The sequence below is a fragment of the Neophocaena asiaeorientalis genome, unplaced genomic scaffold (assembly GCF_003031525.2).
Source record: "Neophocaena asiaeorientalis asiaeorientalis breed wild unplaced genomic scaffold, Neophocaena_asiaeorientalis_V1.1 scaffold429, whole genome shotgun sequence".
Taxonomy (NCBI): domain Eukaryota; kingdom Metazoa; phylum Chordata; class Mammalia; order Artiodactyla; family Phocoenidae; genus Neophocaena; species Neophocaena asiaeorientalis.
Window position 1 is genome coordinate 2666803 of NW_020173550.1, and position 25895 is coordinate 2692697.

The window sequence follows — 25895 nt, forward strand, 5'->3', positions numbered from 1 at the left end:
CGGGCCGCGCGCAGCCGCGGCCGCTGGGGTTGCCTCCCTCAACTGCGGTCGCGGGCGCTCGCGACTCCGCGCCTCAGGAGGGAGCGGCCGGTGGGCCCGCATCCTGTCCGTGGGGTTCGAGGCTGGGCTGCCGCGGCCGCCTCCTTCTGGTGCCTAGGCCGCCCTGAGGAGCCGGGCCGGGGCACGGCTGACTGACCGGCCCCGGGGAGCCGAGACCGCTGGAGGCGAAGGCGGAGGCGCACGTCTGGCGGTCTCCTGGACCGGGAGGAGGCCGAGGGGACCATGTCCGGGAGGAACCTCCACCTCTCCACCACCGAACGCGTCATCAAAGGTGCCGAGCGGGCCGGGCCTTCCAGTCGACCAGCGGGAAACGGCCCTCGGCCGGGCGAAGGCTCGGGGCCGGAGGGAGGGAGCCGAGGACAGGAGGCAGGAGGGCGGCGGGATCCCTGGCGGCACCCATGCCGGAGGAGGACCTGGAGGGGGTGTGGGAGACGGGAGGCCGGGATCTCCACCGGGGCTCCCCCGCGGGGGCGCCGGGCGTTTTCTGTTGCACCTGGACCAGTAGCTAGCTGGAGATTGCTTATTTATCTCCCGTAGTGTCGGATTTCCAGGCAGGGTGGCGATTTCTTCTCCCACCACCCCCAAAGAGTCTGGATCCACATATTTTTTTTAAAAACCGATTCCTCTTTTCTAGGCTCTTACCTGGGGGAAACCATCTAGGGTGATGTGGGTAGGGAGTTGAGTAGACCCTTCCAAGTCAGATCTTTCTGCCGCTCCTCTTCTGTAGGATCAGATCTTTCTTGCCTCTTCCCCACCCTTTTTTAAAGGATGGATACCACGTACCTTTTAGCCCACTTTCTTCAGATCATCACAAGTCACTGCTGTTAGTAAAAGAAACAATATAGTGAAATAAATGCAAATAAATTCATATTGTGATATTTGGAAGGGATCTACAGATCTCTTGACATGATTTTTGGTGTTTTATTTTCCTTTTGGCCATAGAGACTTGGAGAATGATGTTCCCTGTTTCAGATGTCCAAAATAAACTAAAGTGTTCCTTACTAATACATACAGGGTTTTACATTGTAGTTGTTTCTGCCCTTAAACTAAGAATAGTGGTTTAAATATAACCACTAATTTATGTGCCTCTTTTGTTCAGACATAAGACAAGTACAACTCTTCTGAGTTTTAATACTCGGTTTGAAAGCACTATTTTGTAAGAAGGGAATATACCGAGACCAGGTGTGTTAGTGACCTCTGAATAAAGGGGTTAGTTGTAAGTGGGGAAAACTATTAAAATACTTTTAGTTTTTCATTCTGGTAATTAGAAGGAGAAAGGAAACCAGGATTGGTGACAAGAAAACTTTTTTTTTTAAGTGGAGAAAAATTATTGAATGTTCAATGAAGGGAGAGAATTTTAGTGTATAACTTAGGTTTTTTTTTCCCCCCTAAAAAAGTAAGCATCATAAATGTTGATTGTCTGCAATATGTAATTTTAGTGTGTAATGTAGTTCTCCCCCCCAAAAAATCATCATCATAAGTGTTGATCATAAATGTTAATTATCTACACTATATAGTATTTACTAAATGTAATGAGGTTTTTGAGATTTATCTACTCAGCATTTGTGTGGTATCATTAGGGATTTAAGAGAATTGTTCATAGAACTGACAGCCCTTTAACTGCTAAATTCTTTTGACCATCTTAATGTCAGTCTTTATAGTATATAACCCATGAAGAGTATATAACCCTCTCTTAAGATTCAGAATCTACTAAACATAATCTTTTTTGATAAATCAAGGTCATCATTATGTGCATTAATTTCTGTCCTATGCAGTTAATATGGCCGGTGCATTCTGCTGTATAAGGGTGTTGGCAGTTTCCTCCTGTGCTAAAATGACTCCTCACTGCTATACCAGTTTAGTGCTTTTGTCTCTTCTTAGTTTATCTGCTGCAGTACTGCTCTCTATCTGTCAAAATATGCCCTTCTAATCTGCCACTTCTAAGCTGAAGTAGGCAGGGAAACCAGATAAACCAGAATAGTGTGTCAAGTCAGAATAAATAGGATCTGAGTGAAGCTTAGTGGTAGTCCTCAGACCTTCATGAATCTCAAATTCTGATCGCCATTGTAGTATGTAATTTCTACCATAACGTGCCGTAAGATATCAAGGAAATTTTTAAATGACCCTTTCAGACCCTTAAATATAGAAGGAAAGTAAAACAAAATGTAGCTAAAATGCAGGTGCTGGCTTATTGCTAGGTATGCCCACAGTTAAGTGAATACCCTCATAGTCTATATGATTCAAATTTGTTTTTTGGTGAAATTTTATAAATTACTGCATGTTATTATAAGATTACCCTTAAAAAAATGAAACATAAATGATTTCAAGCCCTTAGAATGGGTGGATTTGTCTCATATATAAAAACTTTAGTATCAGAACTTGAACACAGCAATTTTGGCTTCCTGGTGACTTACGTTGCTTTTTTTTCTGGGTTTTCCTGAGTTTGAAATATTGAGGTTTATTCTAAGAAAGTAAGGTGTCACTGTATATATAGCTAAGCTCCGGTTGTACTGTACTGGGTTCTAAATCCTGATCTAATATTATCTTTTCTGGCCAGAGTTGTTTGCATTTATTCACAGCTGGAAATCTTTTTCAGAGGTGAGACCACACCCCAGTTATTCTTGGTTTTGTCATTTCCTGTTAACTTTAAATTCTGCTTAATTGTTTTGCTTGAGCAAATCTTGGAGAAGTGTGGGTGGGTGGGAGTGATTTGTATTTTGTGTCTTTTAAATAGCAGCCTTCCTAAAATGAAGGACTAGATTGGAGGTTTTACTCCTACTTCTCGGGCTTACTTGTGACCTTGCCTTTTTTTTTTAACCTTGCCTTTTTACTTAAACTCTCTCTTTTTTTGCTTCAATAATCTCATCTGCAAAATAGGGTTAATAATACCTTCTTTGTCAAGCATCTCAGCCACGCAAATGACATAACGGATGTGAAAAGCTTAAGACAAGGTAGTATTATGAAACATGATAGTAGTGTGAGAATAGATCAGCTACTTCATAAGTGGATAATAGAGAAATCATTAACATTCAAAAAATATCAGAATCGGAAAGCATATGAAATTATAAATTAGGAAACTGTTCCCAGTCAGGAAGATACCTCTTCTACAATATAAAGGATATCTGGGTGGAATCCCATGGATAACAGCGTACAAACCAATAATACAGTCTGTCTAGTACTTCCCTGGCAGCTGGTTTCTTCTCTAGCAGTTGAAGGTATTTATTTTGTGTTTAAAAATATAAACATTCTTATGATTTCACTCATTCATTAAATGTTTATGGAGAGCCATCTGTAATGTACTCCCAATTGGTGCTCATTTGCTTCTTTGTTTTAAAAACTAAAATTTGTATGAGCCTCCAGAACAGTCCATATACACTGGGGGCAACACTACTCGTATCTGGAGCAGAAAACGAGAAACCCAAATAATTCCATTTTGAAAATCTTTCAGCTTGATTTTTTTTCCTGGTTTCCAAGTTTCTTTTCCTGTTGGAAGGAATTTTTTTTCTTTGACAGTGATTTTTATAAAAAGTTTATTCCTGTAAGCTGAATCTTTTCAGAAACAGCAAGGAAATTTCACTAGGCATTACATAACAAATATAGAGAATCCATTGTCTGAGTTTGCTCTTTGGTGGCCGAAGGGGTTTTAACAGAAGTCAGACTTCTTTTTTTTTTTTTAATCATTGAATTGTGCACTTTATTTATTTATTTATTTTTACTATTTAAAAACCTTTATTCAAATCAGATCTATGCTTATTATTTACATTATCTTTCATTTAGGATTAAAATATAATATCCATCTGTAGTTTAAATCATACTTTTAGCCCTTTACAAAATACGAAGTTAAAGTTGTTATAGTTTAAAACTGAATAGAATTGGGGACATTAGATTTTTAAATGAAAATGAAAAATTATGATACATTAGAACATACATGTACACATACTACTAGACAGAGTGGTAGAACAAGATAAAATATAGTAATTTTCTATTTTTTCTTGTGGCTATTTTCTATATATTATAAATCACATACTTTTAATAAGTATTTAAATAAAACTTTCAATTAATAAATCAAATGCCAAATGAAGGATTACAAGAAAAAAATTTTCCTGAACTTTTCACTTACTTAAACTACATGTTTTCCTAGGTTAGAAATTATCCATATTTAGAATATCTTAAAGTATAGATACATTTGATCCCCACATGTTAAACACTGTACAACTGGAAGTTCTCAAAAAAGAGGTAAAGAAAAAGAAAGAAATGGTACTCTCAATTTAGCTTCCCAAGAGTTAGACGGATGCCCACAGTCTGTGCTTAGTTGTCTATATATGAAACAGCAGTGTTCACACCCCTCTTACTCTTTGTTTATATTCTTGACTTTGTTATGATTTATATTACCTTTCCGTTTTCTTTCAAGAATGGAAACATCTGACTGCGATCTATCTTCTTTATTAAAATATAAATATTTTCTAGAATATGGACAGATAAGTTTTAATGACAAACAGCAAAATACAGCAACCAATATTCAATAGGTATTCTGCCACTTAGTGGAGTTTTTCAAGAAAGCAGTTCAGTACACCTTCTCAACTTACAAATGTATGTGCACTTTATTTTTATTTATTTTTAAAATAAATTTATTTTATTTATTTATTTTTGGCTGTGTTGGGTCTTTGTTGCTGTGTGTGGGCTTTTTCTAGTTGTGGTAAGCGGGGGCTACTCTTTGTTGTGGTACGCGGGCATCTCATTGCGGTGGCTTCTCTTGTTGCGGAGCACGGACTCTAGGCACGCTGGCTCAGTAGTTGTGGCTCGCGGACCCTAGAGCGCAGGCTTGGTAGTTGTGGCACACGGGCTTAGTTGCTCCGCGCGCGGCATGCGGGAACTTCCCGGACCAGGGCTCGAACCCATGTTCCCTGCATTGGCAGGGGGATTCTTAACCACTGCACCACTAGGGAAGCTCCAGACTGCTTTTCAGGAGGATGCTGTTAGAGTTCTCCCATTCTCTTGGAATTCAAGTGTAGAATGTACTGCCATTTGTAGCACAGCATTGAAGGCTGTTGGTTCTTTGATATCCTGGCACTGGGAATAGTGTGGCTATAGCTTTCTTAAAAATTTTTACGAAGAGTAGTATGGACAGAAATGGCTATTTCCACAAGTATATCCTGAACCCCATTTCAGCCTCTGGTACCTATACCTCATTTATTTCCCCTCTGTCCCCTCTCTCCGTTTTTCATATTATGAGAATGGATTTACCAAGGATTAAAAAAATTTTTTTTTCTTTTAAATGTAAGCTTAACCCTGCTAATTATAAAATTTGAAAGGCAAAAGGGAATAAAACAAAGGCTTCATATTCCTTCCTTCCAGAAACTACTCTTAATACTTTTCATTACTATACTTTCATTAATACTTTTCAATACAGTTGACCCTTGAACAATACAGGTTTGAACTGTGGGCCCACTTATACGTGGATTTTTTTTCAGTAGTAAATACTACAGTACTACAGGATCCGAGAATGGTTGAATCTAAGGATGTGGAACCACGGATAGGGAGGAACTTTGGGTATGGGGGAACCACCCGTGTATATACAGAGGGCTGATTGTAAGATGTACTTGGATTTTCTATTGTGTGGAAGGTTAGCACCTCTAACCACCTCTTTATTCAAGGGTCAACTGTATTTCCATCTACTGGTATATTTTAAATTAAAAGGAAAATGGATGACATATATTAAACCTTTTATTATTCAAATATCTCATATTATTTTAACATAAATATTGTAATTTTACCTAAATTCTTTCATATTGGTTTCAATCAGCATGAAAATTATTTGAAAGTGCTTGTATTCATTTTTTTTTTCTCTGTACGCGGGCCTCTCACTATTGTGGCCTCTCCCGTTGCGGAGCACAGGCTCCGGACGCGCAGGCTCAGCGGCCATGGCTCACGGGCCTAGCCGCTCCGCGGCATGTGGGATCTTCCCAGACCGGGGCACGAACCCATGTCCCCTGCATCGGCAGGCGGACTCTCAACCACTGCGCCACCAGGGAAGCCCTGTATTCATATTTTGGTCCTTTATATTTTCAGCCATTTGATACAATGCCAACCCAGAAGAAACATTTTCAAGTATAAATATTCGATGTCAGCAAGTCATATAGCACACATCTGTTGAATTTGTCAACATTATTTAAGTTATACTTAGTTTACCATTGTAATTAACAACTGCCAAACTATAATATTTATTTAAAAATTTTTTTTGGTGTATACATTTCTTTCTCTCTCTTTTTTTTACATCTTTATTGGAGTATAATTGCTTTACAATGGTCTGTTAGTTTCTGCTTTATAAGAAAGTGAATCAGCTATACATATACATATATCCCTGTATCTCTTCCCTCTTGCATCTCCCTCCCTTCCACCCTCCCTATCCCACCCCTCTAGGTGGTCACAGAGCACCGAGCTGGTCTCCCTGTGCTATGCGGCTGCTTCCCACTAGCTATCAGTTTTACATTTGGTAGTGTATATATGTCCATTGCCACTCTCTCACTTTGTCCCACCTTACCCTTCCCTCTCCCCATGTCCTCAAGTCCATTCTCTAGTAGGTCTGTGTCTTTATTCCTGTCCTGCCCCTAGGTTCTTCATGGCCTTTTTTTTTTTTTTTAGATTCCATATATATGTGTTAGCATACGGTATATGTTTTTCTCTTTCTGACTTACTTCACTCTGTATGACAGACTCTAGGTCCATCCACCTCACTACAAACAACTCAATTTTGTTTCTTTTTATGGCTCAGTAATATTCCATTGTATGTATGTGCCACGTCTTCTTTATCCATTCATCTGTCGATGGACACTTAGGTTGGTTCCATGTCCTGGCTATTGTAAATAGAGCTGCAGTGAACATTGTGGTGCATGACTCTTTTTGAATTATGGTTTTCTCAGGGTATATGCCCAGTAGTGGGATTGCTGGGTCGTATGGTAGTTCTATTTGCAGTTTTTTAAGGAACCTCCATACTGTTCTCCATAGTGGCCGTATCAATTTACATTCCCACCAACAGTGCAAGAGGGTTCCCTTTTCTCCACACCCTCTCCAGCATTTATTGTTTATAGATTTTTTGATGATGGCCATTCTGACTGGTGTGAGATGATATCTCATTGTACAAACTATAATATTTAAACACTGGAAATTGATGCTCTTTGAGATTTACACCTCTGAGTGAAAGTCTCAAACCTCAAAAAGGACATCTTAATTTAAACACTTAATTTTTTTTTTCCAAGCAGGAATAAGGTGTTCTTTTTTACCCGTGTGATAATGGTTGTGATTGAAGCCTTATGTATATCAGACATTTGGTAATAAAGCTTTCTTCTGTAAAGTAACATTATCACATTTTACTGTAAAATTTTAAAAAAAAGCTATCGGATTATTGGAGAGACAAGTGCTAAGGACTCATTACTTAAAGTGAATTAAAGAATTATTTAACACAGGGGACTATATTCAGTATCCTGTGATAAACTATAATGGAAAAGAATATGAAAAAGAATATATATATTTATAACTGAGTCACTTTGCTGTACAGCAGATATTAAACACAACATTGTAAATCAACTATACTTCAATAAAATTTTTTTAAAAAGAATTAATTAAAGCACTTTTCCTAAGCAGTATTTGATAACAGAGTATTTTTCCATTAAAGTGACATTTTGGGGAAAAGCTAATTTTTAGACATACGTCTATGAGAGACAGAATTATTCAGCTAATTCTCATATTTGTGGTCATTTCAGAGCTTTGCTGCTACTAATGGCAATAAAGAGGTGTCTTTTAATCTTTTCATCCTTTGGCAATCATTAATAGAATATAACACTCTGTTTTAAGTTTTCATGTTAAATTTTAGCTTCATTTGAAATTGCAAAACTGAGGTCTAAAAATTTCAACCTAACCTAAGTGATATCTGACTTAGTTATCTGTATAGTGTACCTAATTATTCAGATGTATGCAGAGAGAACTTTTAGTTTCCTATATTCAGTTTTATTTTGTTGGCAAACTAGATTTTTATCATGAAATCTTTTAGTTTCTTGAGTCTTTGTTTATTATTAGAAGAGGGTATAACTTGGTAATTAGGCTCTCTAGACTGGGTGACAGAAAAATATGCTATATTAGCTGGCCAAGGGAATGTGTATCTTTGGTGATCATTGTTAGATTTATTGAATACTAAGAATTTATGATGTTTTTGTGCAGTGTCTAGACAATGTCAGCCCAAGAGAGTGAAATTCTGAATGAAGTAAACACTAGGAGATAATTTAAGAATTCATTCAAGAATTGCCAATGGAATCCTTGCTAAAGATGTTTAACCTGTATCTAGTTATAGTAAATGACAAGACAAATCCAGTTTATGGGACTTTCTACAAGACAAATGGTCTGAACTCTTCAAAAGTGTCAAAGTGAAAACAGTAAACGTCAATTTTAATGGTAGAATTCTGTGGCTGTCCAGTAGATCTTATAACAATGGCAACAGTGTTCTCCACACTGTCCAGTAGAGTAGGCACTAGTCAGATGTGGCTACTGATCAGTTGAAATGTGGCTAATGGTATTGCAGAGCTACATTTTTAATTTTACTTAAAAAAATGTCAGTGATGAAAAATTAAAAAGGCAAGAGGACTATTCTAGATGAGAGAAGATGAAAGAGAAATGACAGTCAAGTACAGTGCCAAGCCTGGATTGGGAAAATAAAAAAAGTCATAGAGGACATTTTGGGGACAACTGGGGAAATTTGAATATGGAGTATATATTAGATATAGTATATCAATGGGAAATGTCTTGGGTGTGTGGTATGGTATTGTGGTTATAAAGGAGAATGTTCTTATTCTTAGGTAATACCTGATGAAGTATTTAGGTTGAAATGTCATGATGTCTGCAGGTTGTTTTCAAATGGTTCAGGAAAAAAAAAATGTACTTGTTAAGAGAGAAAGCAAAAGTGGCAAAACGTTTACCATGGTGAATATGGGTAAAGAGCAAATGGATATTCATTTTACTATTCTTTTCACTTTTTGATAGGATTTCAGTTTTTCAAAATATAAAGTTGAGAGAAAAAGGAGTACAGTTAAGAAATGCCTCACATAACCAGACTCAGGAAAGGCACTATCATATTTGAGGATTCAGTGGTGGCTTAGTGAAGGCAAGCTAAAGAGAAGAACATGAGTTTTAAAGTATATTATAGCTGATGTGGCGTGAAGGCAGCTTGCTTAGTAGGAAAAGAGGTTGTTGCAGCTACATGATGGGTCTTGGAAGAACATGCAGAAGTAAGGATGGAGAAAGCAAGTATACTTGACTAAGGACTTGAGAGGGTGGTTAAACTAGAAGTGTCAGAGAATGGGAAGAGGTTAAATGAAGAAAAGGAGAAGGAAGAGGAATAGCTGAAATCTATCAGTGATCAGTTGACAGTGATCCCATTTAGGAGATAGCAAGATTATTTTGATGGCTATATGTTAAAAACAAACAACCAACTGAGGCTTAGTTGGCTTATAAATGTAATCCAAAATTATGGAAAATGCAAACATTACCCAAACAGATATGGTGACAGACTTGTTCTTGTTTTTTGGAGAGATTCAAGTGAGTAAGGCGGTAGAGGGATAAAATAAATATTAAAAAGCACTAATAAGGAGAGAAGATGGAAAGGATTTCCTAAGTATATTTCCCATCCCTGTTAATCATACCACTTACCCATTTAGTCACTGGCTCACATGACAAGCCTGGGAGTCAGGCCAGACTCTCCCCTATCCCTTTCACTTCATATCCCGTTCTACCAGAATCAGTTCTGTGGACTTCTGGTTTCTGCATAAACTTCTGCTTCATCTCCCTCTCTTACTTCTTGCTTGTATTATTGCAGTAGCCACTTCCTAGGGCTCTTTAATCTAATCTCCATGCTGCCATCATGATCTTTGGATAATGTAAAGGATCATTCTTGTGCTTGAAATCCTTCATGAACGTTTCCAGCCCGTAGGATAAACTCTAACTTTGTTGATGTAGAAGTTCCTTCGTGCTAAACCTCTAACCTTGTGTTAGTTCCTCCTCGTTTCACACCCCCATTCCCAAACCTACTTTCCTACTCCTTGTGGTTCCCCAGAATGCCATGGGGAATTGTTGTATCTGTGAATGGGCTCTTTTGCCTTACTTCTCTGAAGAATCTTGTCCCCCAACTTGACTAGCTCCTATCTATCTTTCAAGATTTAGCCAAGAGAACATCTGAGAAGCTTTTTCCCCTTTACTAGGAGGTTGTACGAGTAATGGTTTTAGAACATGGGCTTTGAAGTCAGGTGAAGCTGGATTCAGATTCTGCCTCTTTTTGGTATCTGTGTGACCTTGGACAAATCACTTAACTTTGTTTTACCTCCATTTCCCTGTTTGAGGGAGAGGGATAATAAAACTTAGCTTGCAGGATAGTTGTAAGGATGAAATAAACTCCACAAAGTACAGTGACAGGCACAAAGTAAGTGCTCAGTACATGTTAGCTGCTATCATCATCAGAAGAAGAATTAGATAGTGCCTCCCATGTGCTCCCATGAGCAGTCTTATTGCTTTACAAATTTCTTTAAATATTTTTATTTTATTTTATTTATCTGGCCGCACCGTGGGGTGTGTGGGATCTTAGTTCCCCGACCATGGATCAAACCCACGCTCCCTGCATTGGAAGCGTGGAGTCTTAACCACTCCAAAGAAGTCCAAGAACTGTGTGTTCTTAATGTTGAATACAGTGCCTAGCACATAGGTGCTTAGTAATTGTTTAAGTGAAAGCATAAGAAGCTTTTTTTATTGAAGACGGTGTAGGAAAGAGCACAGGCGCTGCTAATTACTAGTTGTGTGACTTTTGTCATTTGTTTTCCTTGCTTCAAGTTTAAAATGGGAGATTACAGTACCTACCTCAGAATTTAAAGATTGTATTTCATATTGTACAATATTATGTAGAGTGCTTAGCATAGTACCCATAGTGGGTGCTTAATAAATGTTAGCTGTTCTTTATTAAATGAATTCTTCTTGAATCTTGGTGGGATCTGACAGCAGGTCTGTTTGACTTTAAGTGGCGTATGTGCAATGATAGTTTAACAGTGTTATATTTTATATTTTCCAACCTTAATCTCCTTAGCTTTTGAAAGGACTTAAACGTAAAATCCTTAATAAAAATGGTGAAAATGTCCTTTTCTATAGTATAGATAGAATTTTGGAAATCATGTATTCAGAAACAGATATTTGATGAGTTCCCACTATAAGCAACACATTTGTGGTTATACTCAGAAGCTTAAATACTGTCTTGAAAAGTACTCAGTATAGCATATGATAACTTCCCAAAAATGTGACAGAAAATTAGAACTCTGGAGCTTCCTGTGACTAATAACCACTGGGAAGAGCAGATGACTAAACCGTAGACTATATCTCGTAAGAAATGTTTGCTCCTTCACTCTATAAATTGATAATCCTTTCAGGTTTAAACTTTAATGTTTGATCAGTGGCCTAAAGAGGTAAGACTTAATTTGTGTTTTTTTGTGTGTATGCCTAGGTACATTTTATTCTTGTGACCTAAGGCTTTGTGGAAGTTTAAAAATAAAATAAGATAGTTTTAATGAATGGCCAGAGTAATAACGGTAATTGGTGGATTTATTCATGAAAGCAAGTTAGTTGTTTTTTTACTATTGTGCATTGTTTTATTGAACACATATGATCACTATAAAGTTATTGTTTCTGTCAGACTAGTGAGTTCTGTGACTATCAAAGAACAGAGGGAATAATCCGAAAGAGCTATTTCAGATTATTGAAATAAAATTATTTGTTCTGATCAGTTATGAAAGGACCTGAAAGGTACATATGACTTTCACTAATAATATCTAATACAACCTCTTAAGCAGTGTTTAACTGGTTCATGATTGGAAACGCAGGTGAGTAGATTAGGAAATAAGTCTGCAAAAGTAGGGCAGGCTTGCTGGCTTAAAATAGGAATGAAAGCAGGGTTATTTGGAGTGAACAGAGATAGCTATTTAGGTAAATCCTAGTGTCCCGTGAGGATAAGACCACACAGTAATCTAAAAATAATAGCTTATAGGCCAATAACTTTTAAGGGTTATCTTTTATACTTACTGTAGGATTGAAGTGGTCGTCACCAATGTGGTCTTTTTAATGCAGTTCTGCATCAGATGTTAGGTGTATGAAAATATGTGTCATTTATGTATTGGATATATATTGAAGCAGTATACTGAATTGAATTGAATTTGACCATGGAAAGGCTGCAGAATTTCTTCAGTGTACTTTAGGAACTTAGTTTTAAAAATTTATTAAATTTTTATTTTGATAATTATAGATTCACAGGATATTGCAGAGAAAGGTACAGGAAGGTCCTATACATCCTCCCCTAGGTCTGTTCCACAATGTCAGTATCCCACACTACCACAGTACTATACCAAAATCAAGAAATTAACATTGGCACTATCCAGATAGCTTATTCAAGTTTCACCAGTTATATATGGACTTGTGTGTGTGTGTGTGTGTGTGTAGCTCTGTGCAATTTCACATGTGTATAACTACCACCACAATCAAGATACTCAACTGTATCATCACCACAAGACTCTTGTGTTACTACCCCTTTGTAGCCACACCTATCCCCTTCAGAAACTCATTTTTATAGTTTGGTTATTGTTTTGAATCATGTGCAAACCTGATTTGATTAGGGTTTTTGCTTCTGAGTTGGAAGCATTGTAAAGTAATCTTTATTGCAATACAGGTAGTCTAACAGCAACTGACTCATGGTAAAAAGTAGGTTAAAATGTGTTAGCAGTTTGGGAACACTGAAAACTTTCTTGGCTAAATATATATAGACTTAGAATGATGATTCTGAACTCTGGTTACCAACCAGAATCACCTGTGGCGCTTAAAAAAAAACATGAAGAAAACATGGGTACCTTGGCCCTTTCCAGGTAAACCTGGAAAGCAATGTTGAATATAAAAATGCAAGTTACAAAAGGATACACAGGGACTTCCCTGGTGGCGCAGAGGTTAAGGATCTGCCTGCCAATGCTGGTGACACGGGTTTGAGCCCTGGTCTGGGAAGATCCCACATGCCACGGAGCAACTAAGCCCATGTGCCCCAACTACTGAGCCTGTGCTCTAGAGCCCGTGAGCCACAACTACTGAGCCCGTTCGCCTAGAGCCCGTGCTCTGCAGCAAGAGAAGCCATGGCAATGAGAAGCCTGCGCACCGCAACGAAGAGTAGCCCCCATTGGCAGCAACTAAAGAAAGCCCGTGTGCAGCAACAAAGACCCAACACAGCCAAAAATAAATAAATTCTTAAAAAATGGTTACACAGTATGACACCACATATGTAAAAATTTTAATATTGTGTATAGATATATTTATAACAAAAATTTATATACGTGTGGGAAGGATACACAAGTACTTAAAGGTACTAATTACCCCTGGGATGAAGGAAAAGGATGAAGGTTCTCTTCAATTATATCTGTAACATTTTAGTTCTTGAAAAATATTTGAAACAGATATGACAAACTTAATATTTTAAATCTACATGGTAGGTACATGGGTGTTTGTACTATTTGTATTATTTCCTATACCATTTTATGTAAAATTATATTTTGAAATATTTCATTAAAATTTGTATACATGTAGTATATTACATATGTGTCTGGAATTTCCTCTTTTCTCCCTTTTACTATTCCTTCTATATATTTTATTTTGGTGCCAAGAGTGGAGTGCTTCTATAACAAATACCCAAAAATGAGAAAGTGGCTTTGTAACTTCCAGAAGATCCAGCTCAAATTTCAACTTTCTGATGCCCTTTCATGATTTCTGTAGCCATCTACTGATAATCCCCTTTATAATCTTCCATACAGTCTGTACTGTACAGTGTATTGCTTAACTGTTCTGTGTTGATATTACATCTTGTTTTATATGAATTATTTTGTCTACTTAAATAGAACATAAATTTCTTTAAGGTAGACTCCATATGTTAAAATTATATAAGCTATACCTTACCTACACAGTATGAGCATGTAGTAGATGCCAGATAAATATTGAATTATTTAACTTAGAATATAATTACCTCCCTAGTATTTTTGAATTTTCCTCAAAGAACCCTTCCAGTTCTTTGTCTGCTATAGATTTCAGAACTTCAGGTTTTAACAAATATCACTATTATCCAGGATTTTAGGAAGGCTAGATATAGGAACTTAGATCTATCCAGGTATTGAATGTTTTATTTTTCAGTTAGTAACATTGTATAACCATGAATTCCGTAAAATCTAGAATTGTGTAAAATCCTGGATTGTGAAAAATTCTTTTGCTTTTGCTCATATCTTGTGTATGAATGTTATTTGTCTTATGTCTACGTAGGTCTCATTTGAACTTAAATTTTAGTGGCTTCTCAGAGAGATTACTTTCATTCTAACGTGTCTTATTTTACTTTGATTTATGTGTTAAGAAAAAGTATTACAGATTATTTGGTGAAGCACTATAGCAAAAGAACTTAGTCTCTGGAATCAGTTGACCTGGGGTCAAATTCCAGCTCCTCCAGTTACTAGTTGTGAGATTTTGGACAGAGTTTCTAACTTCCCTAAACCTTGGTTTCCACATCTGTCAAATGGGGATAGTAATACTTCATAGAGTGTTATTAGGTTAGATGAGACTATGTATGTAAAGCCCTTAGCAATGCCTGTTATGTAGTTAGCACGCGACCAATGAACATTATGGTCGCTAGTATTATTGCGACTCCAGTTACGAAAGTTGAAATCTGAAACCTATATTAAAAAGCGTTTTTTAGATGCTTTGGACAACTTAGCACAACATAAATAATTTAGCATCATTGACTTTAGCTAACTTGTATTAGCAAATTTATTAATAAGAAGAATAACACATTATTTATTACCAAGTAGTGTTTATCCCAGGAATGCAAAGTTGTGTTAACATTTGAAAATCAATGAATATAATCTACATATTAACAATAAAGGAGAAAATGTATATGATTACTTCAATAAATTCAGAAAAACTTTGACAAAAATTCAACACCCCATTCATGATTTAAACAAACATACCTCTAGAAAACTGGGAATAGGGGAAACTTCCTTAACTGATGATCATCTATGAAAAAACCTATAGCCAATGTCATACTTTATGGTAAACTATTGGATGTCTTTCCCCTAAGGTTAGGAATAATATAAGAATGGCCTATCTTGCCACTTCTGTTCAGCATTCTAACTAATAGTCCTAGCTATTGAAATAAGGCAAGAAATTAAACTAAAATGCACACAGATTGAAAAGAAGTAAAACCGTCTCATTTGCCAACTGCGAGATTGTTTATATAGAAAATACAAAGGAATCTACAAAATAATCATTAGTAATTGAATTTAGCAAGGTCAAGGGAAACAAAGTGAATATACAAAAATGAGCTGCATTTTTATATAACATCAGCAAACAATTCATAAATGAAAATTTAAAAAATTTTACTTAGAATATCAACCAAAACAACGTAAAATACTTAGGAATAAATTTGACAAAAATATGTCAGATCTCTTCATTGAAAACCACAGGACATTGCTAGGAGAAATTTAAAACCTAAATATAGGGAGAGTTATATTATGTTCATGAATCAGACCATACAATATAGTTAAGATGTCAGTTCCCCAAACTGATTTATAGATACAATGCAATCTCAATCAAAATCCTAAAAGGATGTTTTTTTAAAAAATAAGTTTATTTTTTTATTTTTGGCTGCATTCGGTCTTCGTTGCTGCGCAGGGGCTTTCTCTAGTTGCGGTGAGCAGGGGCTACTCTTCGTTGCGGTGCACAGGCTTCTCATTGCAGTGGCTTCTCTTGTTGCAGAGCACGGCTTCTAGGCCCGCGGGCTTCGTAGTTGTGGCTTGCGGGCTCTGGAGCGCAGAGCTCAGTAGTTGTGGCGCACAGGCTAAGTTGCTTCGCGGCATGTGGGAATCTTCCCAGACCTGGGATCGAACCTGTGTCCCCTACATTGGCAGGCGGATTGTTAACTACTGCGCCACCAGGGAAATCCCCTAAAAGGATTTTTTAATAGCAATTGGTAAGCTGATTCTAAAATTTATATGAAAATTAAAAAGGCTGAGAAAAGCAAACCAATTATTTTGTTTTATTATTTTTTTGTAGGGGGAGGACAATTGAGGGCATTTTTTTTCTTAATTTTTAATTATAGTTGAGTTACAATTTAGTTTCTGGTGTACAGCAAAGTTATTCAGTTATACACATATATTATGTATATATTCTTTTTTATATTCTTTTCTATTATGGTTTATTACAAGATTTTTTTTTTTTTTTATGTTTATCTGTTTTATACATAGTAGTTTGTATCTGCTACTCCCAAACTCCTAATTTATCCCCCCCTTCCCACTTTTGTAACCCTAAGTTTATTGTCTGTCTGTGTGTCTGCTTCTGTTTTGTAAATAAATTCATTTGTATCATATTTTAGATTCCACATATAAGTGATATCATATGATATTTGTTTTTCTCTTTCTGACTTCACTTAGTATGATTATCTCTAGGTCCATTCATGTTGCTGCAAATGGCATTATTTCATTCTTTTTCATAGCTGAGTAGTATTCCATTGTGTGTGTGTGTGTGTGTGTGTGTGTGTGTGTGTGCGCGCGCGCGCGCGCGCACGTGCATGTACCATATCTTTATCCATTCATCTGTTGATGGACGTTTAGGTTGCTTCCATGACTTGGCTACTGTAAATAGTAAGTAAACCAATTTTAAAAGGGAAGAACGAGGTTGAAGGACTCATATTACCTGGTTTCAGGACTCACTATAAAGCTACAGTAATCAAGACAGTGTGGTAAAGGTAAAAGGATAGACTTACAGATAAATGGAAAGGAGTAGAGTCCAGAAATAGACCCACACATAAATGGTCACTTGATTTTTGACAAAGCAATTCAGCAGTAAAAAGAAAAACTTTACAACAAATGGTGTTGGAACAGCTGGATATCCATATGGAAAAAAGTGAAATCTGACACATACCCTACACAAAACTTAATTAATAATGCATTATAGACTTAAATGTAAAAGCTAAACCTTACCATTTTTATAAACTTCTAGAAGAAAACATAGAAGAAATCTTTGTGACCTTGGGTGGACAGACTTTTCTTAAGTCACAAAAAGCATGAACTATAAAAACTGATAATTGGACATCGTCAAAATTAAAATCTTTTGTTCTTCTAAATATGTTTTGTTAAGAGAATGAAAAGACAAGCCATGGACTGGGAGAAAATATTCACACTCTATGTGTCTTACAAAGGACTTTTGTCAAGAATATATAAAGAACTTACAATTCACTAATAAGCCAACCAGCAGAATTTTAAAATGGACAAAAGATTTGAACAGACAAGTCCCAAATGAAGATATAACAAATAGCTAGTAGCATACAAGAGGATATTCGACATCATTAACTCTTAGGGAAGTACAAATTAAAACCACAATGAGGGCTTCCCTGGTGGCGCAGTGGTTAAGAATCCGCCTGCCAATGCAGGTGACACGGGTTCGAGCCCTGGTCCAGGAAGATCCCACATGCCGCGGAGCAACTAAGCCCGTGCGCCACAACTACTGAGTCTGTGTGCCACAACTACTGAAGCCTGCGCGCCTAGAGCCCGTGCTCTGCAACAAGAGAAGCCACTGCAATGAGAAGCCTGCACACCTCAACGAAGAGTAGCCCCCGCTCACTGCAACTAGAGAAAGCCCACGCGCAGCAACAAAGACCCAGCGCAGCCAAAAATAAATTAAAAAAAAAAAAAAACCCACAATGAATTACCGCTACACACCCATTAGAATGGCTGAAATTAAAAAGACAGTTAACAAGTTTTAACAAGGATGTGGAGTGACTGGAACTCTCAGGCACTGCTGGTGGGAATGTAAAGTTGTAAAACTACTTGGGAAAATTGCTTGACAGTCTCCTCATATGTTAATTATACACCTGTCATACATCCCTGGCTTTCCACCCCTAGGTATTTACCCAAGAGAAATGAATATAAGATTTATACACAAATGTTTATAGCAGCTTTAGTCATAATAGCCAAAACCAGGAAATATTCAACAGGTAAATGGATAACCATATGGTATATCCTCACAATGGAGTACTACTCAGCAATAAAAAGATACAAACTACTGATATATGCAATAGCACAGGTGAATCACAAAATCATTATGCTTATGAAAAACACCAGACACAAAAGACTATACACTGGACAGTTCCATTCATATAAAACTAGAAAGTGCAAATTTATGTGTACTGACAGATCAGTGGTTGCCTGGTGCTGGAGGCAGGAGACAGGATTCTTCAGGAGTAATAGAAATGTTTTATATCTTGATCGTGGTTGTGGTTTGATAAGTAGAGACATGTCAGATTTTATCGAATTGTACACTTCAGTGGATACAGTTTATTGTACCTAAGTACACCTCAATAAAGCTTATTTTTAAAAAAGAAGTTATGGAAGCTGTACCCTAAAATTAACACAGGATTTAGTGCAGATGACTTACTTTGGCTAAAACAAGATTGCAGGTTGATAGACTACTGCAAAATTGAATTGAAAACCTGAAAGAAGGAAATAGAGACTCCCTCTGAACTAGGGATTAGTAGTTTTCTTTAGAAGGATACAATTTACTTTGAAATATTGCCTAGAGTTGAAATGCCTCCTTTTAAAAGTGTGCTTTAGGGATAAAATATTCGCACTTTATGGCTAGCTTCAATACATGGATGTATTTTTAGTCATCTTTTATACTTACTAAAGAACTGCAAATCACACAGAAGGACAAAAGAAATGAACAAGGGATATGATGTGTATAGATAATTTATAAATGAATAAATTCAAATGGCCAATGAACATGTGAGATTATAGATGTATGGACAAAGATATTTGTTCCCACATTATTCATAATAGCAAAAATAAATAAGAATAACTGCAATGTTTAATAATAGCAGATTAATTAGGTGAATTATATTATTTCCATGATGCAAACTTTGAGAATTATATTGTAGAAGAATGTTTGTTGGTGTGAGAAGATTTTAGTAGTGTAATACAAAATTCAAAAGACAGATTACCAGTGAAGGATTCTGGAATATTTTCCAAAAGACAGATTACTAGATTGTATACTACAACTGATTATAAAATAATATATTTCAATATTAAAAATTTTAAGATACACACCAGAATTTTAACAGTGGTTATCTTTGGTTGATGGCATTCTAAGAAATTTGTTTTTGTTTTTATGGTAGTTATTGCTTTTATGCAGTTTTTAAAAATTTTTTAAATTGAAGTATAGTTGATTTACAATATTTTGTTAGTTTCAGGTGTCTAGCAAAGTGATTCAGTTATATATAATATATTTATATTTTTATATTGTTTTCCATTATAGGTTATTATAAGATATTAAATATAGTTCCCTGTGCTATACAGTAAATCCTTATTTTTAAAAAAATTTTTATTTATTTTATTTTTGGCTGTGTTGGGTCTTCGTTGCTGTGCGTGGGCTTTCTCTAGTTGCGGCGAGCAGGGCTACTCTTCGTTGCAGTGCAAGGGCTTCTCATTGCGGTGGCTTCTCTTGTTGCGGAGCACAGGCTCTAGGCGCACGGGCTTCAGTAGCTGTGGCACGTGGGCTCAGTAGTTGTGGCGCATGGGCTTAGTTGCTCCGCAGCATGTGGGATCTTCCTGGACCAGGGATCAAGCCCGTGTCCCCTGCATTGGCAGGTGGATTCTTAACTACTGTGCTACCAGGGAAGCCCTACAGTAAATCCTTATTGCTTATCTATTTTATGTATAGTAGTTTGTATCTGCTATTAAAAAAATTCTTCTGCATTGAGTATATAGTTTCTTCGATGTAGAGAAATAAAGAGTAGCTTGAAGATTAGCAGAAGGTTGAACATTAATACTATAGTATTCATTATACTGTTCTATTTTTGTAAATTCTTTGAGAATATTAAAAAAGTTTTAAAATAGCTTGAAAACCTTCACTTTATTTACAGCACTGTATGAGCCATATTTATCAAGCATAACTCCATTTATGAGGCTATTTAATGGCAGGTTAAAGGGTCTTTAAGCTTGATTTTAATAAATGCATAGTATAATAAAAATTTATTCACATTAAATACAAAGCAAATTATCACCTCTAACTGCTGGCTGATTTAGATTTAACTTCCAAACAGGAAGAGATTTTGAGTTTGGACACAAAGATCTGTTGATGATGTATTGATGATCCATTAATGGTCAGTAATCTTTGGGAATTCCCTGACTGTCCAGTGGTTAGGACTCGGTGCTTTCACTGCCTGGGCCTGGGTTCAATCCCTGGTCGGGGAACTAAGATCCTGCAAGCCATGTGGCATGGCACCCGCCCCCCGCCCCGCAAAAAAAGTCAGTAATCTTTCTAGCCTTGTAGAAACAGATGGTGAATTTTCCTCTTTGACATCCAGCAATACACTGATTCCTAGGTGAGTTGCAGCCAAATTGGATATTGGTAGTATTTCTCTTGATTAATTCATTTATAATAGTTATATACATTTCTAAATTCTAATTTTATTTATTTTTTGAATAAATAATATGGTATAAAATTTTAAAAGGTGTGTAGCAAAAAGTCTTCTTCTATTCCCTGACTCTGGGCCACCAGTTCCCTGCCTTGGGGATGTTAAAGCCGACCACCAGGAACACATCTGTGTCTTAACAAAAATAAGTTACATTTAGCTTGTTGCAGCAAGGAATAACATATACTAGAATAACTGTGGGGCATCTCAGAAGGAAGGAGTTAGAAAAGAGGATATACAGGGTTTTAGGAACTGAGACTGGTCATAGAGTGATTTTAGGGTGGAAGTTAGTAGTCTGGGCAGGGACTGGCTAGAATATGTAATTTAGGTGAATTGCTGGAATGGTCAATGGTTTTATCTTTGGTACAGCTGAGTCCCTGAGGAGTTACTGTCAGATCAGCTTGTCTGTGGTACTGGAACATAATGAGCCGATGTTAAAAAAAAAAAAAGTTAGAACTTAGGTAGTCTGTAATGCATATTGTGGTTTGGTTTGGTTCACTTTATCTGACTTTTTTTTTTTTTTTTTGGCTGTGCTGGGTCTTCGTTGCTGCGGGCTTTCTTTAGTTGCGGCGCGAGGGCTTCTCACTGTAGTGGCTTCTCTTGTTGTGGAGCATGGGCTCTAGACACGTGGGCTTCAGTAGTTGTGGCTCACAGGCTCTAGAGCGCAGGCTCAGTAGTTGCGGTGCATGGGCTTAGTTGCTCCGCGGCATGTGGGATCTTCCTGGACCAGGGCTTGAACCCATGTCCTCTGCATTGGCAGGCGGATTCTTAAGCCCTGTGCCACCAGGAAAGCCCTATCTGACTTTTAAGTCATAGTGTTTTTCTGAGTGTTTGGGAGCAATCTGTAGTTTCTGTTTCAATTTTTACTCTTTGCTTCTGATCATTTGTTAACTAAGCTGGGGGATTTGCCATTTAGGGTAAGTGATCAGTCAAGATCTGTATCTTTGTTAGATAGGCTGTGAGTGTTTATCAAGCTTTTGATGGTAGTAATTTTGACCTCTGTAAGCACCAAGCCATTTTTTTCTTTTTCTTAGATGATTGGGTTTTTTTTTTTTGCGGTACGCGCAGGCCTCTCACTGTTGTGGCCTCTCCCGTTGCGAAGCACAGGCTCCGGACGCGCAGGCTCAGCGGCCATGGCTCACAGGCCTAGCCGCTCCGCGGCATGTGGGATCTTCCCGGACCGGGGCACAAACCCGTGTCCCCTGCATCGACAGGCGGACTCTCAACCACTGCACCACCAGGGAAGCCCTAGATGATTGTTTTTTTTGTTTTGTTTTGTTTTGTTTTCGTTTTTTGTTTTTTTTTTTGCTGTACACGGGCCTCTCACTGTTGTGGCCTCTCCCGTTGCGGAGCACAGGCCCCGGACGCGCAGGCTTGGCGGGCATGGCTCACGGGCCCAGCCACTCTGCGGCATGTGGGATCTTCCCGGACCGGGGCATGAACACGTGTCCCCTGCATTGGCAGGCAGACTCCCAACCACTGTGCCACCAGGGAAGGCCTAGATGATTGTTTTTTGAATCACCTGTTATGATAATGGCTGACTGCAGCATTTAAGACTCTGGAGATCACACACATGGCATCTGTAGCAGACAAAACCTCAAACAAGAATTATTATTAAAGTTTGAAATAATGTCCCATATATCCCATATCTATTTGGATCTTCCTTTGGTAACCAAATCATTTTTTCCCCTTTAATTTGGATATGGATTATTCACCTTTGCCTGTGTCTGAAGAATTAGTCTTGCATTTGGTGATTATCAAGGATAAAGGTCTTGGTAGTACTAGGAATAAAGGGCAGGGTGTTTATTGACAGTCTAGAATCTTGAACCAGCAGAGAGAGAAGAAATAGCCAAGAGAATAAAGGGCAAAATCATGGAAACTGCATGGTAATCAGTGGCTTCTGGCATCTGAGAGATTGTGTTCTGTTGATCTTGGCCGTAAATGGTCTATTCACATTATCTTCTGCTTTTGGACCAAAACAATTCTGGAAATCCTAGCTCAGACACAGTGTCTGGCCATAGCAATGATGTCAGTAATACACATAATTAATTTGTTCTCCGTAGTGTTAATAGTTATAAGTACATGATACATACCTTAACAGAAGTTCTTTTGACATGTTTCCACAAGGCTCAATTCTTGATCTTTAGATTATCACTGGGAGATTTAGGTGAATGTAAGGAAGAAGCAGAAACTACTTGTTGATGTTGAGTCTGTAGGTTTTACTTAATTTATTATTATTAACCAGCCTTATCAGAATGGAAGAGAGTAGAATCTTCTGTTAAAGTACATAATCAGTTTTATAAGGAGTCAGTCATTGATTATTCTGAAAGTAAGAATATGTTCTGAACAGAGGACATTGACACATCTCCAGGCCTTTGATTTATCCTATAAAATGTATTAAGAATTTCACCAATACAAGCTTATTTAAACCTAGAGATAAAATCTTTTTGTAGACAGCTATTGTGTCAGTCTTTGTATATAAATGTATCTTTAACCTGAAAGATGTACAAACATTGAAGCATATCTACTTTTAACACATTTTACTTACACATGATTACCTTAGGAAGGCTGTACTCTTTTCATTCATTAGTTTTTTTTTTCTTTTTACCCCATTTTAATAAAGCAAAGAGCTCTCACAATAGTTTGAGTTAGTTAAAAGTTGGAGAATGCCAAACAGAGCTAATAATTTCTGTAATCCTTCAAAACTATCTTTAATAAGGTAAAGGATCAAGTCTTTGTGTAACCTAATGGTCATTTAGTGTAAACCCAAAGATACTGTAGGTGTGAGAAACATCTTCACAGTTTTATTATTCTGAATTTGGAGAAAAACAAAATCAAAGAGAATTGTTATGTGACAAAATATTAGCTGTGACTATCCAGAGGTGAGAAGTAGTTACAGGCAGTATCTTTAAAAGCACAACAATAAGTGACAGTGTTTATTAGGAATGTCAACTTGTTTCCAAAAGTAAGGAACTTAAAAAAAGAAGATTTATGAGTTTGTGAAAAAGCACAGAGTTAATAGAATATTTTGATGATTTAAGGAATGTCTTCCCTGAGCACAGAATAACTTTGCTCTTTTAACAGAAAGAAAATCAAATTCTAGTCTTACTTTGTTTATTATTCATGAAAGAATTTGCATTAAAAGGATTTATAAGCCATTATTCCTTATGAAAAATCCCTCATATCTGACCAGTTTTGTCAGAAATTTTAACGTATTTTCTTTCTCCCTTCAAAGGTTTTTTTTGTTTGGTTTGGTCTGGTTTGGTTTTTGTAGCTACTACAAACCCAGACAAATAAAGTATACTAATTCTCATACTGTCTACCCTTATGGTATGCTGTCTTATTTGTCTTTCACTATATTCTGTCACATTTTGGCACGACCAGAAATTTCTCTTTTTTCCCCCAGCTTTATTGAGGTATAATTGACATATGACATTGTGTGAGTTTAAGGTGTACAATGTGTTGATTTGATATATTTTGCAAAATGATTACCACAATAGCATTAGCTAACAATGTATAACACCATATAATTACCATTTCTTTCTTGTGGTGAGACAGACATTTCTTATTTGAAGACCAAATTATTCTCTTTATTTCTAGTTGAGCAAAAGCACATCTGATACCATACATTCACATTCCCCTGTCTTCACACACATTCTTTTACATTCATTCAAAATCAATAACAGAAGACATTGTTAAGAGTTAAAGGTTGAGGGACTTCCCCATGGTCCAGTGGTTAGGAATCCGCCTTCCAATGCAGGGGACACGGGTTCAATCCCTGGTCGAGGAACTGGGATCCCACATGCCACAGGGCAACTATACCCGCGAGCTGCAACTACTGAGCCCGTGCGCCACAAGTAGAGAGAAGCCCGCATGCCTCAACGAAAGACCCCGCATGCCGCCTGCCGCAACTAAAGTCTGACGCAGCCAAATAAATTAATATTAAAAATATATATATATAAAAAAAGAGTTAAGGGCTTCCCTGGTGGTGCAGTGGTTGAGAGTCCGCCTGCCGATGCAGGGGACACGTGTTCGGGCCCCAGTCCGGGAAGATCCCACATGCCGCAGAGTGGCTGGGCCCGTGAGCCATGGCCACGAAGCCTGTGCGTCCGGAGCCTGTGCTCCGCAACGGGAGAGGCCACAACAGTGAGAGGCCCGTGTACCGCAAAAAAAAAAAAAAAGAGTTAAAGGTTGAATGAGAGGGAAATTCTGAGGGCGTTAGAAATGAGTAATCTTATAACTTCCAGAGAGTTACAAATTGTAAGGGCTTTCCTTGTTTCTTAAGCATTAATTAATCTCTAAATTCTCTTTAGGGTGAGGCCAATTAGTCTTTTCCAGGTTTTGTATCTCCTAGGCACATCAAAATAGGGACTAATTGCTAGAGATCGGGGAAGCCTACATAAGCCTGATTTCTTCAATAAATGTTCTTTTTTCCTGGTGTTTGGGAAGTCTTTCAGGGAGGCACTTTTAGAATTTGAATTGCATTTGGAAGCCTCCTCATATTAAAGAATGCAGACCACTGGGTATTTAGAATTCTGTTTCCTATCTTGTTTTAAGGTGCCTCTCAAATAAACAATTTTGTTCATGTTAAAAGTTCCCCAAGAGGACTTCCCTGGTGGCGCAGTGGTTGAGAATCCGCCTGCCGAGGCAGGGGACACGGGTTTGTGCCCTGGTCCGGGAAGATCCCACATACTGCGGAGCGGCTGGGCCCATGAGCCATGGCCGCTGAGCCTAGGCGTCCTGAGCCTGTGCTCTACAACGGGAGAGGCCACAGCAGTGAGAGGCCCGCGTATTGAAGAAAAAAAAAAGAATCCACCTGCCAATGCAGGGGGCATAGGTTCAAGCCCTGGTGTGAGAAGATCCCACATGCTGCGGAGCAACTAAGCCCGTGTGCCACAACTACTGAGCCTGTGCTCAAGAGCCCGCGGGACACAACTACTGAGCCCGTGTGCCACAACTACTGAGCCTGCACTCTAGAGCCCCAAGCCACAACTACTGAAGCCCATGCGCCTAGAGCCCGTGCTCCGCATCAAGAGAAGCCCGTGAACCGCAATGAAGAGTAGCCCCCCATTCGCCACAACTAGAGAAAGCCCGTGCGCAGCAACAAAGACCCAATGCAGCCAAAAAAAAAAAAGTCCCCAAGAGGCCATTTGTAATTTGAAATTTTTCCTTGGTGAAATTATGCCGTTTGTTGAGTATATTCATAATCTGAAAATGTGAAGGAAACAGATAGAGGAGGCACAGAGGAGGCAAAGATTCAGGCTGAGAAAATACCA

At 37.8% G+C, this 25895-nt stretch overlaps 1 protein-coding gene across 5 annotated transcripts in view; it reads left to right on the forward strand.

Moving 5' to 3' along the window:
- Nucleotides 1-25895, forward strand: part of PPP3CC (protein phosphatase 3 catalytic subunit gamma) — an 88978-nt gene that overhangs the window by 886 nt on the left and 62197 nt on the right. For 2 of the 5 annotated variants that reach the window (XM_024747707.1, XM_024747706.1), the window contains exon 1: nt 7-331. The exons of the other annotated variants lie outside the window; for them this stretch is intronic. In XM_024747707.1, coding sequence (XP_024603475.1) covers nt 283-331 — 49 coding nt within the window. In that variant the 5' untranslated portion in view covers nt 7-282. Of the gene's footprint in view, nt 1-6; nt 332-25895 lie in introns of those variants that run through there. 5 annotated transcript variants of the gene reach the window in all.